Genomic DNA, 17,592 nt, shown 5'->3' with positions numbered 1-17,592 from the left:
TATGGACTCAGGCGGGAGGACACTGGCAGCCCGGCCCTTAGTAAAGAGGCGCCCTGTGCTCAGGACCCTCCAGGACCTCATCTGATGTATCTCTTTATCTGTTTAGCTGCATGCTCTGCTGTATCCTTTACTGCATAATAGGCTGGTGCACCTGTTTCTCTGAATCCTATGACTTGTTCTAGCAAATAATTGAATTGGGGGGGGGGGCAGGCTCAGGGGAACCTACAATTTGTAGCCAAACTGCCAGAAGTTGTGGGTAACCAGGGGGCCTACTACTTGTGATTGGCGTCTGAAGTGGGGGGCGCGGGGTGTCCAGAGGGACTGAGCCCTTACCCTGTGGGGTCTGTGGTAACTCCAGGGAGTGTCAGAATCCAACTGAGTTGCAGGACACTCAGCTGGTGTCCCAAATAATTTTTTGATATTGAAGAAAAACCATACACATGTCTGGTGTGGGAGGTCTCTGAGTGTCCTAGTAGTCTGAGAGTGAAGGAGAAAGGGCAGGAGCAGTGCAGGCCTTTATTACACATGGGATTTACCGTGGAGTGCACTGTGTCCTCACCCCACACTCCCCAACTGCTGTGTTGAAGTCCTAACCCCCAGGGCCTCAGCCTGTGGCTGCTTTTAGAGGCAGGACCTTTACAGAGGCCACGAAAGCCAAAGAGGCCGTGGGGGTAACCTGACCTTGTCCTGACAGTTTGAGGCACAGAGGAAAGACCACGACGAGAGGACGAGCCCTGGGAAGCACCCCCTTCAAGCCACCTGCACGCCCAGGAGAGGGACTGAAATGGCAGGAAAAACCACCCTTGCGGGCACCTGGATCTTGGACTTCCAGCCTCCAGAAATAAATTTCCGGCGCCCAGTGCGTGGTATTTTGTTAGCGCAGCTGGCGTCGACGAATACAGGATTTCAATGTTTTAGTTTGTATCTCCAGCTCGCTAATCCCGCTCGTTATTTATTTTGTCTAAAACACAGAGTGCCTCATGCTGCCGGCTCCAGAGACCGAGCTATTGCGCTCACACGCAGGTCGCCCCCCGCCCGGAAGCCTCCCCTCCCGGGCCTCCTCCCGCCGCCTTCCAGCCCGGGGCTTCCCCGGCGGGGCGGGCCGTGGCTCCGCGGGTCCCCAGGCTCCGCCGGGTGCAGCGCGTCACCCCTCCTCCGTGCTGCGCTCCTGCCCGGGAGGCCGCTCCCGCCCCGCGCCCGGTCCTGGGGGGCCGCACCCGGCACCTGCGGGAGGCGGCGCGGTCTCGGGGCGGCCGGGACCCCCGCGACCCCGGGCTCGGGGGACGAGGGCGGGGAGCCCCGGGGCGCAGCACCGCGCACAGCCTGGCGCCGGCAGGGCGCGCGGGGAGGCGGCCCGGGACCCCGCGGGGGAGGCGAGCGCCCCAGCCTCCGGCCGGCCGCCGTGGGGGCTCGGGGCAGGGCGGCGGGGGCGCCCCGGAGCCTCCCCTCCCCCGGGCCCGGCCGAGGCGTGCGGAGAAAGCAGAACCGAGCGGGGCCGCGGGGAGTCCCAGCGGACCCGCTTCTGGGAAGAGAAACTCGCGGGCGCGGCGGGCGCGCGGGGGGCGGGGGCGCCGGGCCGCGGTTCCTCTCGGGAGCGCCGCGACCGGGCTCTCGGGGTCCCGGGCCGCCGGCCGGCTCCCCCCGGCTCGCGGGGGTCCGAAGCCCGGGCCACTGCCCCGCCGCGCCCCGCCGCTCATCCGGTGCCGCAGCCCTGCCCCGCCCGGGAGGGAGGGGCCGCCCACGGCGCGCGGGGTCCGGCGGGGCCGGCCCGGGACCCAGAGGCCGCCGCGCACTGGGAGCTGCAGCTCCACGCCCCCCGCGCCTCCTCAACCGTCCCCGGCCCCCAGAGCGGCGCCCCCGAGCCCCGCGGGCATGCTGCGGCTCCTGGCGCTGCTGCTCTCGGTGCTGCCGCCGCCCGCGCGCGCCCGGGAGCCCTCGGCGCAGGACGTGAGCCTGGGAGTGGTGAGTACCGGGGTCTGCGGGCTCCCGGGTCTGCGGGGGGGCGGGGATACTGCTGATTCAAATGTCCGGAGAGGGACTGGGGTTGCGGCCTGGGGACCCAGATTCTTGGACCCATCAGGCTGGGGCCCGGGATTGGAAGATCTGTAGAGGCGCAGGGGCGGGGAGGTAGAGCACAGGACTGTTGGGTCGGGACAAAACCCAGGGCTGGAGAGGCCAGACTGAGAGGCAGCAGGCAATCACCGGAGCAGGGCCCCCTGGGCTCCGGATGCCTGGGTGCCTGGCGGGAGGTGGGGCTTCCTGGATGGGGGTGGGAAGGGTCACCCCACTCAACCGGCTTCCCCAATCCCTCTGTGGCCTAGGACTGGCTGACCCGCTATGGCTATCTGCCGCCACCCCACCCTGCCCAAGCCCAGCTGCAGAGCCCTGCAAAGCTGCGGGATGCTATCAAGGTCATGCAGAGGTTTGCCGGGCTGCCTGAGACGGGTGTCCTGGGTAGGTAGACCCCCGCCCTCTCCCCAGCCCTGCTTCTGCTCCCAGCCTGACCATTAGCTGGAGGTTTCTAAACCTCAGCATCACCTGAATCACAGGGGCTAGGAAATGCTGATTTTGGGGCCCAATGCAGCAGGTTCTCAAGCATTCCTTTTTCAATAAATATTAACTAAGAATCTCTTACTTGTAAGGCCATTTCAGGCTCTGCTGGTGTAGTGATGAACAAAGCAGAAAAGGCCCCTGCTCTCATGGACACACACACACAGATCAAGAACAGAAATATGCAAGATAATTTCAGATAGTGATTCATGTTTTGAGGAAAATAAAATGTTAATCAGGGCAGATGTCTCTGAAGGGTGTCATGGGTTGAGAGGAGTTCATATGACACAAAGAACTCATAGGACACAAAAAGGAGGAAGCCAGCCTTGGGAAGATGTAGGAAAAGAGTGTCCCAGGCAAATGCAAAGGCCCCGTGGTCAGCACAAGCTGGTGTTCCTGTATTGAGACGTGGATTGAAAAGCAAGAGCCTGATGGGGGATAGGGGGGTGATGCTTGAAAGGTGTTTGGTTTTGATTAAAAGCATGATAAGAAACCACCAGAGGGTTTGAAGGAGGAGGCAATTGGGTTGGATTTACAGTTGTAAGCTTCCTATGGTTGCTGATGAATGGAGGGTGGGAATGATGACCAAGAAGGAGGCAGTTGAATCCAGGGTGCATATTTTGGAGGTAGATCTGAGAGGCTCATCTGTTTGGTTAATGAAGAAGAAGAGAGAGTTGGGGGGATGGTGGCCAGCTACAAGGGAGGAGGGACCTTTCTCTGTCCTGTCCACTGCCGAGTAGTGTCTGGCATCTGCATGTGCTCCAGTACTCTTTGTCACCTCAACCAACGAGGTGAGGTTTGACCTTCATTTGAAGATGAGGGGACAGCTGGGAATGGAGCTGACCTAGGAAGGGGGATTACAGGCCGACCTAACCTGGGAAACCAGAGACCCAGCCAGCCTGGAGACTTTGGATTTAGGATGTGGTGAGGATTAGGGCTCCACGGTGTGAGGTATGGGCAGGCAACCTCCCATGGAGGCTCCAGCCTCAATGAGAGGAGTCTGCACTGCACCCCCGTGGCCCCTTTCTCCAGAGTCTAATCACCACAGCTCAGGGAAGCAGGACCCCCAGACCCCAAACCTGAGCACCACAGGGAAGCAGCCAGTTCATCCAGGGCCAGGTGAAGAGGGTGACGCTGCCCCGAAGAGCAGGGTCATGGTTTGGTATGAGCTCACAGAACTGGACAGCCTGTGTTCAAAGCCAAGCTGGGGGGCCCTTCCTGCACAAGTTTTTTTAACCTCACTGAGCCTGTTTGTCTGTGTAGGAAGCCAGCCGGCACCACGACTAGGGCAGGTTGGCTTACCACTGATCCCCTATCCCCATGACCTCTCCCACAGACTCAGCAACGATGGCCACCATGCAGAAGCCCCGCTGCTCCCTGCCTGATGTGCTGGGGGTGGCAGAGCTGGTCAGGCGCCGCCGCCGCCGGCGGTATGCTCTGAGCGGCAGCATGTGGAGGAAGCGAACCCTGACGTGGAGGTAGGTCCCAATGCCCACCCCCCCACCCCCGCCTGCCTGCTGGACCCGCCTGGAACAAATGCCTTCTGTCTCCCCAGGGTACGCTCTTTTCCCCAGAGTTCAGCACTGACCCAGGAAACCGTGCGGACCCTCATGCACCACGCCCTGACCACGTGGGGCGTTGAGTCAGGCCTCAAATTCCAGGAGCTGGTTTCTCAGGCCCCAACAGAGCCCGACATCCTCATAGACTTTGTCCGGGCATACCACCAGGACAGTTACCCCTTCGACGGGCAGGGAGGTACCCTAGCCCATGCCTTCTTCCCCGGGGAACACCCCATCTCTGGGGACACTCACTTCGATGATGAGGAGACCTGGACTTACAGGTCAAAAGGTACAGTCTCCCCTGTTTGGAGAGGTCCTCTCCCCTGGCCTGTCTGCCCTTATGAATTTGGTTTAAGTCACTCGTATCGATGGAGGCTGTATCAGTTGGGCTTCTCCAGGGAAACAGAACCAGTAGGATGTATGTAAGTGATTTATTTTGAGGAATTGGCTCACAGGGTTGTGGAGACTGGTAAACCTTAAATATACGGGACAGGCCTGCAGGCTGGAAATTCAAGTGAGAGTTGATGTTGCAGTCCTGAGTCTGACATCTTCAGGGCAAGCCGGCTGGCTGGAAACTCAGGCATTATTTCTGTGTTGCAGTCTTGAAGCAGAATTCCTTTTTCTCTGGAAACCTTAGGTTTGGTTCTTAAGGCCTTCAACTGATTAGACAAGGCCTACCCACCATGGAGCATGATCTGCTTTGCTTACAGTCAACTGATTGTAGATGTTAATCACATCTACAAAATAACCTACACAACAACATCTAGACTGGTGTTTGGCTAAACAACTGGACACCATAGTGTGGCTAAGTTGGCACAGAAAATTACCCATCCCCGAGGCTCATCCAGCTCTGAGCTGAGCACTTTAAGAGGGGAAAACAGCTTCTTTTAGCAGCTGAGTCAGAAGAGCAACCAGCAGTTGCTACACACAGTGACATAACTGCGGGGAATCCTAGCAGAGGAAGTCCTTTGGTCTGTGGTACTCAGAGCAGAGGTGTACCCAAAGCCTTTGACTTGATGGGGTTTTCTAAATGTGGTGGCTTTGCTTATCCCCCATGTGTATACTGAGGACTGAGTAATGCATGAGGTCTTGCTCTGCTGGAGTACATGGAGCCACGGGGAGGACACAGAGAAAAGTGCAAGCCAATGAGCTCGCTGAGTCCAGAGTCATCAGGGGTAGGAGCACAGGGGGCATCTGGGGCTGGAAGGCTGAAATACAGTGTCAGGAGGAAGACTGAGGATGGACGGTGGGTCTCACAACACAGAGGGCCTTGCCAGCACGGGGACAGACTGGGGCAGGGTGGGGGAAGGGAATGGGAGCCATGGAAGGTTCTGCATTGTGGAGATACCACTGGCCACAGTGGGGGGTGGGAGGGTGGGGGGGGTGGAGGGGGGGCAAGATAGGGGGAAGGAGGCGGGAGGTTGATACAGGGTCCTGGATAGAGATGATGTTGGGTGATGGGGGTCAGGGGGCAGTTTAGTCAGGCTGGGCAAAGCTTGGGATCTGACTGGATCCTGGGGGCAGAGGGGATGGGGAGGAAGGGGTGATGGCTACATTTCTGACTTGGGGCCCCTGGAGGAGGAAGATCCTCTGGGAAGGCAGAGGTGAGTTCAGTTTGGCTCTATGTCTGCAGTGCTTGTGGGCCGTTGAGTGTGGGCAGTGCATTAATGGTTGAATGTCTTGCCCCAGAACTGGGACTTCTCTGACTTAGGTCAGGTTCCCCATAAGTGGAGCTCGAGATGAAAATTCTTGTGCAAGCGGTTTCTCAGGGTATGTTCTCTGGGGAACGGGAAGCAAGAGCAGGCTGGGAAATGAAGCCAAGTCAGGATGCTGCGGTCTCAGCTGAGAGGAGCCGGACCCAGCTCCAGCGGGGAGCGTAAACAGTGAGGGGTCCACTCTTCCAGCTACTCAGCCATCCTACTCTGCCATCCGCCTGTGGCTGCGGGGAGACTGGCCAGGGGGGAAGAGCCGTTTTCTGGGGAAGGGAGCAGCCAGGGGATGGCAGGCAGGCCCCGCAAGGCTGTATTGCAGCACTGAAGCACCGCCTTGAAGCACTACTCAAGTCAGGGCTCCTCTGCTCGCTACCGGTTTAAGTTACTTGACCTCCATGCACTCAGTTTCCTGGTCTGGGAAATGGGAATTATAACAGTACCTGCAGGCAGTACTTGCGGGTTAGAGAAGTAATTCACCCACAGCTGTTAGCACAGGGCCCCGCATGTGGTAGCACTCCGCTTTCCCCCGGCTGCTAGGAGCCAGACCTGGGGGCACACAGGGCGGTTGGCAAGGTTCTGGGAGGACAATGTAGGATGTGAAGGTCAGGTACGGAGCTGTGGAGAGCCCCACGGTTAAGGAGAGGGTAGAAGGAAAGGAGGAATCAAAGGAAATGGAGAAAGAACAGGCCCACGGTGATCAAGAACAAGACTGAAGAGGCAAGCAGGGGGCAGTGGGCAGGGTGGCAAACCATTCCAGTAGGTAACATAGGCCTGGACTGGGTCATCTGGGGACAAAGTGACTTTGGTGCCTACAGACTTGGCAGGTTGAGGAGGAGTCCCGACTGCAGCAAGATTAGGCATGAGAGGGACTGAGGAAGTGAAGACTGGGTTTAGACTGCTGACCACAGAACTCAACTAGGGAAGGAGAGGGCTGTGGATGGGGGCAGATAGGTACTGGGGTGTCTTAGGATGAGGGAGAAGTGAACCCTTGGTGATGCTGGGTGAGAACAGAAAGAAAGAGAATGGGGGATGGATGAATGGATTCATGCATGGATAGATGGATGGACAGAAGGATAGATGGATGGACAGATGGATGGATGGATGGGGCCTCCTTGTCCTTGAGGTAAGTGAAGCAGGGTCCTTGCACAGGGCAGGAAGGGGAGGAGGCAGGAGGTGAGCTTGGGGGAGGTGGCCCTATCTGCCCAGGCACACAGGAAGTTACAGATTGCATCGCATGGCCTGTCTTGATGAAATAGGAAATAGATTTGTCAGCATCTGTTATCTAAGAGTTGAGGGGCAGAGCTGGGGAGCAGCTTGAGCAGCTGTGGGCCTGAAATTGAGACCCATAGAGAGGGCAAAGGAGCGGACAGGAGGTATCAAGGACCCCCGAAGACTGGCCCCCAGGGAAGCTCTCGTGGGCAGGGGCTGCAGCTGTGCTTTCCCAGCTACAAAGTACAAGAAGGCTGCAAGGAATGGTGTGGCCAAAGGAGAGGCAAAGCAGGGAGGGAGGGTGAGAGATGAAAGAGACCTACCTGATGTAGACACTGAGCTTCCTCCAGCCTCTCAGAAAAAGCATTCAGGGCAATAAGGAACCCACAGTCCACGCAGAAATTCATCACTACAGTTGCCAAGATCATCTGAAATTGCTGCTGAAAGGCAAGATGATCCAGCCAGAGTACCTGGCTAGCCCGTCATTTCATTTGATCTCCCTGTGCCTCAGTTTCCCACCTGTCAGATGAGGACAGACGGGAGGTTTTATGAGAGGTGAATGAGGGCAAGAACTTGCTACCTTTCCTAAGACTCACTCACGTGTGTCTCTTATACTCCCATCCAGCGGCCCTTAGGGCTGAGAGAAATTTGCATTTCGGATCACCAGGTCGCTCCCAATAAACCCACTTTCCACACTGCTGGCCGAGTTAGAGATTTCCCTGCAGGAGATCACATCTGTGGAAATGGTGTTTCCTTGGGCGGCCGCTGGCCCGTCTTGCTGCCTTGGTCTCTTGGCCTCTCAGCAGTGCGAGTGGGAGCTGGCAGGTGGATCGATGAGGAGCTGGGACTGGGCCAACAACTGGGAGCGTGAAGAGGCTCACTCCTGGCGCCCAGGCTGGGTCCCCAAGGAAGAGGCTGTGGCCAGAGGCTGGGAAGGAGGCTGGCCGCCAGGGCCAGCCGGCTGTGGTCTGAGAGTGCCTGCCTGAGGAGGTGGATGAAGCTGCGGAGGCAGGGAGGCATCAGAGGACCTCAGGGAGGCCAGGGAGGGGTGGAGGCGGTGGGTACGGGTAGATGGGGGAGGGTCACAGAGGGCTGAGGGGACAGGGCACTGCAGAGGTGCTCATGGGAAGAGCAGGGGAGCATCATGAGGGTGGGAGCAAGGTCTTGGGAACTGAGGCCCAGGAGACTGAGCAACACTCCTCGGGAGTTCTGAGCACAGACTGGAGCCGGGAGGAGGGAGACTCCAAGGGCTAGGGCCTCCTCCAGAGAGATGCACGCACCCCGGGGTTCCTGCTTCCCCTAGAGGGTTTCTGTGTGCACAGGCTCCCCTGCCTGGCAGCCAGCGCCACATCAGGAGGTTGCCCCTTCCTCTGTCCTCCTCCTGCCCCCTCCCTGCCCCCTTCTGTGGGCCTCTTCAGACCTTATCCCAGTGTCCAGAACTGCCAACAAAGCTACTCGAAAAAATCTACCCAATAAATGAATGAACACAGGGGGAACAAAATGGCTCATGGAAGGGTCTGGGTTTAGCCATCCCTGGAGGGTCTCCTGGTTGTTCGCTCTACCAGCAGGCCCCACGTCAGATGCTTCCTGGCTGCCTTCTTCCCTGGTGTCTGGGAAGGGCACAGCTCTAGCCCGATCTCCCTCCTTCCCCAGATGGTGAGGGGATTGACCTGTTTGCTGTGGCTGTTCATGAGTTTGGCCACGCCCTGGGCCTGGGCCACTCCTCAGCACCCAACTCAATCATGAGGCCCTTTTACCAGGGCCCGGTGGGTGACCCCCACGAGTACCGCCTGTCCCAGGACGACCGCGAAGGCCTGCAGCAGCTCTATGGTAGGGACTGGGGCGGGTGGTTTGCCTCGGGTCCTCTGCAGCAGGGTCAGGGAACTCACGCCTCTCTGACTCTCTCCACAGGGAAAGTGCCCCAGACCCCATATGATAAGCCCACAAGGAAACCCCTGGCTCCTCCTCCCCCACCCCCCGCCCTGCCCCCGGACAGGTGAGTCCCTCTCCAGCTGTCTGACCCCGGGGGTGGGGGTGGGGGGTGGGGGGTGAAGTCCCTAACCTCAGTGTGCTCCTTGGTAGGATGGGGTGGTGAGAGTCCCTACCTCATAGGACTGTCCTAACGGTTCAGCAAAAAGACTGGCAGCCCCGACCCGGCTCTGCTCAACCGTCCTTTCCTTTGTAGTCCCTCTCTTCCCATCCCGGACCGGTGTGATGGCGATTTTGACGCTATCGCTAACATCCGTGGCGAAATCTTCTTCTTCAAAGGTGAGTCGCTTCAGATCTCCCTTGACCCCATAGAGTTGGCTTCCTACCCCCTTAGGATGACCCACCAAGCCTGCGGGGTTTCCCTGGACTTTCAGTGCTATTAAAAAAAAAAAAAAAAAAAAAAAAGGCGGAGCCGCCGCACCCTTGGAACCCAGACGGACGTCCTCACCCCGGGGAGCGGGACGCGCTCTCGCCGCCGCCTGACGCGCCCGCCCGCCCCGTTCCGCCGCAGGGCCCTGGTTCTGGCGCCTGCAGCCCTCGGGGCAGCTGGTGTCCCCCCGGCCGGCGCGGCTGCACCGCTTCTGGGAGGGACTGCCCGCGGCGGTGGACGTCGTGCAGGCCGCCTACGCCCGGCACCCCGACGGCCGCATCCTCCTGTTCAGCGGTGAGTGCGCGAGGGGCGCGGCCGGGGGGCCGCGGGGTGGGGGTGGGGGCCCACCTGCTGACCTGCCCGGCCCCTCAGGCCCCCGGTTCTGGGTGTTCCGGGACCGGCAGCTGGAGGGCGCCCCGCGGCCGCTCACGGCTCTCGGGCTGCCGGCGGGGGAGGAGGTGGACGCCGTGTTCTCGTGGCCGCTGAACGGGAAGACCTACCTGATCCGGGGCCGGCGCTACTGGCGCTACGACGAGGCGGCGGCGCGCGCGGACCCCGGCTACCCCCGCGACCTGAGTCTTTGGGAAGGGGCGCCTCACGCCCCGGACGACGTCACCGTGAGCAACACAGGTGCGGCAGTGCGCGCGGAGCGCCCGGGCCCGGGGGCCGCGGGGGGGGGGGGGAGTCAGGGGAGATGGCCTGGACCGGCCGGACGTGCGCCTCCCTCCCCCGCAGGTGACACCTACTTCTTCAAGGGCGCCCACTACTGGCGCTTTCCCAAGGGCAGCGTCAAGGCCGAGCCCGACTCCCCGCAGCCCATGGGCCCCAAGTGGCTGGACTGCCCGGCCGCCAGCGCCGACCCACGCGCCCCCAGGCCCCCCAGGGGGACCCTGGCCCCCGGGACCTGCGATTGCCACTGCGAGATCAATCAGGCCTCAGGGCGGCCGTCGCTGTCCTTCGAGGTGTCCCTTCTGGCCCTGCTGCTGGGTGGCGTCGCCTCCGTTTGAGAGGGACCGGCTCCTCCGCGGGTCTGGGGGCCCGGGGGGGGGTCCTGAATGGCCGCGGAGGCGCATCCTCTGTTCCACCGGCGGGCGGGCAGCTGGGAGCTGAGCCCCGGGGACGGGGACGGGACAAACGGCTGGCCTGTAGCCTGGACCGGTCACCTGCTCCGCCCGGCCTCCCCCCGCCCCACTCCCCACCCCCGCCCGCGCTTCTGCAGCAGGACGCTCCCTTTCCCGGAAGAGCTGGTGCTTCTCGGAGCTCGAGGGACGTCCCTCAGCACCCACCTGGCGACAGCTCCTCGCAGGAGCGGTGGGCGCGCTTCAGCTCTGGAGGGATGGCCTGAAGGTCTCCACCCGCTGCTCCGGGGTTCCCAGGACTGCCCTACCCTGTGCCACAGCCGCGACGTCCCCCAATGCGGCACGGATGGGGACTCCAGACCCAGCCCTGGAACTGCCCCTGAGCGCCCACCTCTTGGGTGACATCAGTGGCCACCCGGATGGCCCTCCACAACCTGAGCCTCAGGACCTCCTTTCTGTACCCAGAACTGTCCCCATTTGACAGAACCCCCTCCGATCCCTCAGATCCTCTCAATACCATCACCTGGAGTGTCGGCCACCTCCCTCAAGGACAGCTCCCAGACTCCTCAGCTCAGTGCGCTGGGAAGCCAGTGGACTCAGTTCCCCTCAATCCAGGGCCACTGCTTCCTTAGCACCCTCACCCACCTCCTCCACAGAATCCAGTATCTCAATTAGTGCCTCTGGAACAATACTTCTGGAATAATCCACATCAGAATCACCTAGGGAATTAAAAAATGCAGACCCCATGCCCTTACCCTGAATTCCTCTGATGGTGGGGCCAGGAGTCTGCATTTTAGTAAGCTTGGGGGCTGGGTGGCCCTGATGTGTAAGGGATCTGGGACAGCAGCTGTCATCCCAGTGTTGTGATTTCCCTGTGTCTCTGCCGGGTCTCCCTCCCAGGGGCCAACCTCTTCACTTTCTTGGTAGGGTCAAGCTGATGGCCCTGGTTGAGCAGGGTGGAGCCACTTAGCGAGGACTTCTTGGGTTTCCATCCAGCCCATAGGGCTGCGTGGGGCAGGGGCTGCCTGCCATTGGTCACAAGAAGCTGAACAGTACCAGGGGTCTTCAACCAGTGCATCACCTGGGAATTGTAAGCGACCAGAAAACCAGAAATCTGGGCCTCTGTCGGGATCCTTTCAAAATATGTGGAGGAGGAAACTTTTGTTTTAAAAGCTTATGAACCCCACACGGGAGGACAATGAAAATAATTGGAGAGAAAGCCTTTCATTACTTCTGAGCACAGATGGACCTGGGTTGAGTCTGGCAGCAGGAACTTGACAGACCCAAATTGCTGTTTTGTAGAGGAACTTGGGGTTCAGAGTTGATGGGCAATGGGGTGGCAGATGGAGAGAGAATGTGTGGCAGAAGGAAGCAGAGAGTAGGGCGCCTGCATGGCTCAGTTAGTTGGGCATCTGCCTTCAGCTCACGTCATGATCCCGGGGTCCTGGGATCCAGCCCCACGTTGTAGGCCCCCTGCTCAGCAGGAGCCTGCTTCTCCCTCTCCCTCTCCCATTCCCCGTGCTTATTCTTAGTCTCTCTCTCTCTTTCTCAAATAAATAAATAAGTAAAATCTTTTTTTAAAAAAAAAGAATGAAGCAGCGAGAGGAACCCAAAAGTTGGCTGGGAGAGCACAGACGAGGAGCATCCAATGTGAAATCTGTGTCCACTATCATTGCTCCATGCAATTTCTTCTCCAGCCTTTAAAAATATATTAAGTATACTACAGACAAATGCCATGTCAAACTGATTAATTTTATTTTTTAAGTGGTATGGTTCCATAATCAAAGTGTAAAACATTTGTGCTTCAGCGGAACCGCCATCTTTCAGTAATTTGCCAAAATGACCAACACAAAGGGAAAGAGGAGAGGTACCCACTATATGTTCTCTAGGCCTTTTAGAAAAGATGGAGTTGTTCCTTTGGCCGCATACATGCGAATCTATAAGAAAGGTGATATTGTGGACATCAAGGGAATGGGCACTGTTCAAAAAAGAATGCCCCACAAATGTTACCATGGCAAAACTGGAAGAGTCTACAATGTTACTCAGCATGCCGTTGGCATTGTTGTAAACAAACGAGTTAAGGGCAAGATTCTTGCCAAGAGAATTAATGTCCACATTGAGCATATTAAACACCCAAAGAGCCGAGATAGCTTCCTGAAGTGTGTGAAGGAAAATGATCAGAAAAAGAAGGAAACCAAAGAGGAAGGTACTTGGGTCCAACTAAAGCACCAGCCTGCCCCACCCAGAGAAGCACATTTTGTGAGAACCAATGGAAAGGAGCCTGAACTGCTGGAACCCATTCCCTATGAATTCATGGCATGATAAATGTAAAGAAAATAAAAGACCTCAGGATTGTAAAAGTGTTTCTCTTAATTGAGTAGGAGTGTGGTTGGTGTCCTTTCACTTAAAAAAAAAATTTAAAGCAAACTTTGTGTTCTAATTCGTTGGGTGATGTTTTTATTCAAATTTAGTGGCTTTTTTTTTCTTGCTGAAAGGTGTGAAGTGGTTTATTGTACAAGAGAGTATACCTATTTGGTTAGAAAACTGCCAGGTATTACTTTGAAAATATTTATGGTAGTTGGGAAATAATCCCTTTAAATCCCTAAGGGAAAAAGATTTTAAACACATGAAAGGTTATCTATCACATTCATTACATTTAAGTTCAGGGAAGCTACGAGTGCTTGTAATTGTATCCTGTCTTAAATAGCTGTGTTTTGAGGATAAAGAAGTTGCCTTTGAAGTCAACTATTTAAAAATAGATTGTTTAAAGCACTCGGTCTGGTTCCTACCAAATTGTTTTCCCTGTCATTTCCTGTCACAATTTTCCTATACGGTGCTTTAGCCCTTAGGAAAACTTTGTTTTCTTGGAGGTGTTCTTTTTTTTTTGGAGGTGTTCTTTCTTACTCCAATTTCTTAGCACTTTCCTTTGCCTGAAATACCTACACTTTAAGTTGCTGAATTCCTGATTTTCATTTCATCTTGAGCGTCACAGGTGAAACTTCCCTGATAAGAGTATTTTAAGGAGAGGAATGAAAGTGTTCGGAATCAGGAGAAAAATTATTTCTGATTTGGGATAGTAGAATAAAGTCCTTATACCTGTTCCCACTTAAAAAAAAATTGTGCTTGGGGATCCCTGGGTGGCGCAGCGGTTTGGCGCCTGACTTTGGCCCAGGGCGCGATCCTGGAGACCCGGGATCGAGTCCCACATCGGGCTCCCGGTGCATGGAGCCTGCTTCTCCCTCTGCCTATGTCTCTGCCTCTCTCTCTCTCTCTCTCTGTGACTATCATAAATAAATAATTAAAAAAAATTAAAAAAAAAATTGTGCTTCAGAGAGCACCATAAAAAAAAAAAAAAAAGACCACCCACAAAATGGGAGAATTTGTTTGCAAATGGCATATCTTGGATATTCTGGACAAGAGACTTGTATCCAGAATATATAAAATACGCTTACAATTTCATAGTAAGAAGATAAATAACCCAGTTTAAAAATTGGCAAAGGGGGCACCTGGGTGGCTCAATTGGTTAAGCGTCTGTCTTTTTTTTTTTTTTTTTTTTTTAGCGTCTGTCTTAGGCCCAGACCATGATCTCAGAGTCCTGGGATTGAGTCCTGCATCAGGCTCTCTGTACAGAGGAGAGTCTGCTTCTCCCTCAACCTCCCCCCCACCCCCGCTTGTGATCTCTCTCTCTCTCATACGCTCCCCCCTCTCTATAGTAAATAAATAAAATCTTTTAAAAAATAAAAATGAGCAAAGCATCAGAACAGACATTTCTCCAAGGAGGATACACAAGTGGTCAATAAGCACATGGAAAGATGCTCCACCTGACTAGTCCTAAGGAGAATGCAAATCAAAACCACACTGGGATAGAATTTCACACCCAATAGGGTGGGTGGCTAGGCTCAAAGTGACACCAAGTGTTGATCAGCATGTGGAGAAATCAGAACCCTCGTATACTACTGCTGCTGGGAAATTTGTGCTTTCTTAAAAGTTGAAACCATAGTTACCATATGAACCAGCCATTCCTCTCATCGGTGTCTCCACCCAAGGAAGGAAGAAGGAAGAATCAATTTCTACACAGAAATTAGTACATAGGGACGCCGGTGGCTCAGTGGTTGAGCGTCTGCCTTCGGCTCAGGGCATGGTCCAGGAGTCCCAGGATCGAGTTCCGCATCGGGTTCCCCTAGAGAAGCCAGCTTCTCCCTCTGCCTGTGTCTCTGCCTCTCTCTCTCTCTGTCTCTCATGAATAAACAAATAAAATCTTTAAAAAAGAAAGAAAGAAACATGTACATACATGTTTACAGCAGCAAGACTGATAATAACTGAAAGGTAGAAACAACCCAAGCATCCCAGCAATAGGTGAAAGGATGCATAAGGTGGCATATCCATGCAGCACAAATTTCTCAGCCATCAAAAGGAAAGAAGTTTCTTTTCTTTTTTAAAGATTTATTTAGGGGCAGCCCAGGTGGCTCAGCGGTTTGGTGCCTCCTTCAGCCTGGGGCGTGATCCTGGAGACCAGGGATCAAGTCACACGTCGGGCTCCCTGCATGGGGCCTGCTTCTCCCTCTGCCTGTGTCTCTGCCTGTCTCACTCTCTCTCTGTGTGTCTCTCATGAATAAATAAATAAAATGTTTTAAAAAAATAAAGATTTATTTATTTATTCATGAGAGACAGAGAGAAGTAGAGACATAAACAGGATCCCAGCAGGGAGCCTGATGCGGGACTCATCCTGGATCCCAGGATCATGCCCTGAGCCAAAAGCAGATGCTCAACTGCTGGTGTTCCAGGAATGAAGTTCTGATTGATATCGCCACTCAGATGGATCGAAAATACTGTGCTAAGTGCAAGAAGCCAGATACAAAAGGTCACATGAGTGTGACCATTTCCATGTGATTCTATTTATATGAAATCTCTAGAACAGGAAAACCCGGGGATGGATAGTAGATGAGGGGCTACCTAGGACTAGTGGGGATGGGGTTTGGGGATTGGGAAGTTCTGGCTAATGGGTAGAGGATTTCTATTTGAGGTAATGAAAATCTTCCAAAATTGGTTGTGGTGAAGGTGGAACAGTTCTGTGCATTGAGTTATTTATTTATTTATTTATTTATTTATTTATTTATTTATTTATTATTGGGGTTCAATTTGCCAGAAGTCATCCACTTTAATGGGTGAATTGTATGTGAATTATTTCTCACTGGAGCTGTAAAGAGAATGGTAGAGTCCTCAATGAAGCAAAAATACCTTCAGACAGTAGTCTTTGTGAGCCAGTTGTGGAGGGGCCAACTGTTCCATGGGATCAGGGAGCCAGGCTTTCCCAGTTGAAGCCCAGAAATATTACAGGTAGGTGAAGCAGGAGCAGCTGTCTTCTGTCTTCCCATCTGGAATTTATAGATGGCTCAGGGAAGGGTTTGGACTCCTAGGTGTGCTTGATGGGCTCCTAGGGGGTGGGGAGACACTAGCTGAGGTCTAGTTAATGCAAGTGAGACTTTCACTGAGGAAATGTACAGTACAGTTCTGTTCTTCTGGTGGCCCCCTAGGAGCCCAGGTCCTCTTTGACGGTATTAGGGGCTGAGTTGTGTCCCCCCAAACTCATATGTTGAAGTCCTTACCCCCAGCACCTCAGAATGCAACCTGATTTGAAGATAGGGTCTTTATAGAGGGAATCAAGGTAATGAGGCCATTGGATAGGCCCTAATCCAATCTCCCTATAAAAAATGGGAGATTAGAGGACAGGCATGCATACAAGGACAAGGACTTGGACATGGAGACGGTTGTATGCAGGTCTGGGAGACAGGACCTTCCCCCAAGGCCCTCAGAAGGGATACCTTGATTTCTACTTCCAGCCTCCAGAACTGGGAGAGAATACATTTCTGTATAGGAACCCAGAAGGAGGTACTTTGTTGTGCCAGCCCCGGGACACAATAGAGAGGGCAGCAGAGGCTGAGGGGCTTTGGTCCCGGAGTGGGGTGAGGGAAGAGCAGAGGGTGAGCCTGGCTGTGTGAGAGGACCCCCGAGGGCCTGGCCAGGATCTGGAGGCCCCCTGCATGGGTGCCCGAGGGTTGCAGGACCATGACACCCACCTACCTACCCCAGGCCTCAGGGGAGGTCAGGATAGCCTGGTCAGCTGGGCCTAGGTCGACAGTAAGCCATCCTGAACCTCTCCTGGGGGCTTTACCCTGTCCCCTGGCAGATAGGCTCCTCTCCAGCCACCCCTGCAGGGACCCATGGGCTCAGAGAGTGGAGGGGCCACAGCAAGGGCCATGCCCACCCCCACCGAGGCCCCTCAGTGTTCCTGTCTGACCTTTGCTTCCATGTCTGTGTGTCACACAGACACACACACACACAAACACTAACATCCCCATATCTTGCCCTTTAGGATAGGCTCCACCCTCCCTAATCCCGCCCCCCTCCCTCCTCCCTCCCACCTCCAACCTCTTTTTTTTTTTTTAATGCAGTGGTATTGCATTATGTCTTTATTTTTTTTAAACACTTTATTATTTTTTTAAATTTTTATTTATTTATGATAGTCACACACACACAGAGAGAGAGAGAGAGGCAGAGACACAGGCAGAGGGAGAAGCAGGCTCCATGCACTGGGAGCCTGACATGGGATTCGATCCCGGGTCTCCAGGATCAGATCACGCCCTGGGCCAAAGGCAGGCGCCAAACCGCTGCGCCACCCAGGGATCCCCCACCTCCAACCTCTTAAAAGAGCGGCTCTCTCTAGAGCTCCAACCACGGCTGGAGAAAATACAAGAAGGTAACTGGCTCAGTGGAGGCCGGGGAGGGAGCTGCAGCCAAGGGGACTTTCTGTGGGGGTGGCAGTTGGGCCGCTTCTCTTTTCCTAACATGTGTTCCTCCCCTTCAGGTCATAGCCCCTGGAGTCTTTTCCTAACATGTGTTCCTCCCCTTCAGGTCATAGCCCCTGGAGCCCTGAAAGATCAAACCATGCACTTGGCCAACGTGAGCTAGAGCGGCAGGTGGGGGTGGGGGGATGGGGGGGTGGGAGGTGGTATGTCTGGGTGATGGTGGTGGTAGGAGTTGGGGGGGGAGGGGGCGGGAGGGGAAGGGGGTCATGCGGGAACCACTTCCCTGCAGAGCATCCCTCCCTCCCACTGCGCTGGCCC

At 55.4% G+C, this 17,592-nt stretch overlaps 2 protein-coding genes across 2 annotated transcripts; both read left to right on the top strand.

The window, feature by feature from the left end:
• The first annotated feature begins 1,149 nt into the window (after positions 1-1,149).
• Positions 1,150-12,828, top strand: MMP25 (matrix metallopeptidase 25). Its single transcript, XM_072753954.1, has 10 exons — positions 1,150-1,962; positions 2,322-2,454; positions 3,887-4,028; positions 4,106-4,398; positions 8,684-8,860; positions 8,942-9,026; positions 9,216-9,298; positions 9,531-9,683; positions 9,762-10,019; positions 10,125-12,828. The coding sequence occupies exons 1-10, from the start codon at positions 1,873-1,875 to the stop codon at positions 10,394-10,396; spliced, it is 1,686 nt and encodes a 561-aa protein (XP_072610055.1). The 5' UTR covers positions 1,150-1,872; the 3' UTR covers positions 10,397-12,828.
• Positions 10,164-12,828, top strand: LOC140598324 (large ribosomal subunit protein eL21-like). Its single transcript, XM_072753955.1, has one exon. The coding sequence runs from the start codon at positions 12,308-12,310 to the stop codon at positions 12,788-12,790; it is 483 nt and encodes a 160-aa protein (XP_072610056.1). The 5' UTR covers positions 10,164-12,307; the 3' UTR covers positions 12,791-12,828.
• Positions 12,829-17,592: the final 4,764 nt, after the last annotated feature.

Source organism: Vulpes vulpes, chromosome 3 (assembly GCF_048418805.1).
Source record: "Vulpes vulpes isolate BD-2025 chromosome 3, VulVul3, whole genome shotgun sequence".
NCBI lineage: Eukaryota > Metazoa > Chordata > Mammalia > Carnivora > Canidae > Vulpes > Vulpes vulpes.
This window is presented reverse-complemented; position numbering and strand designations above follow the sequence as displayed.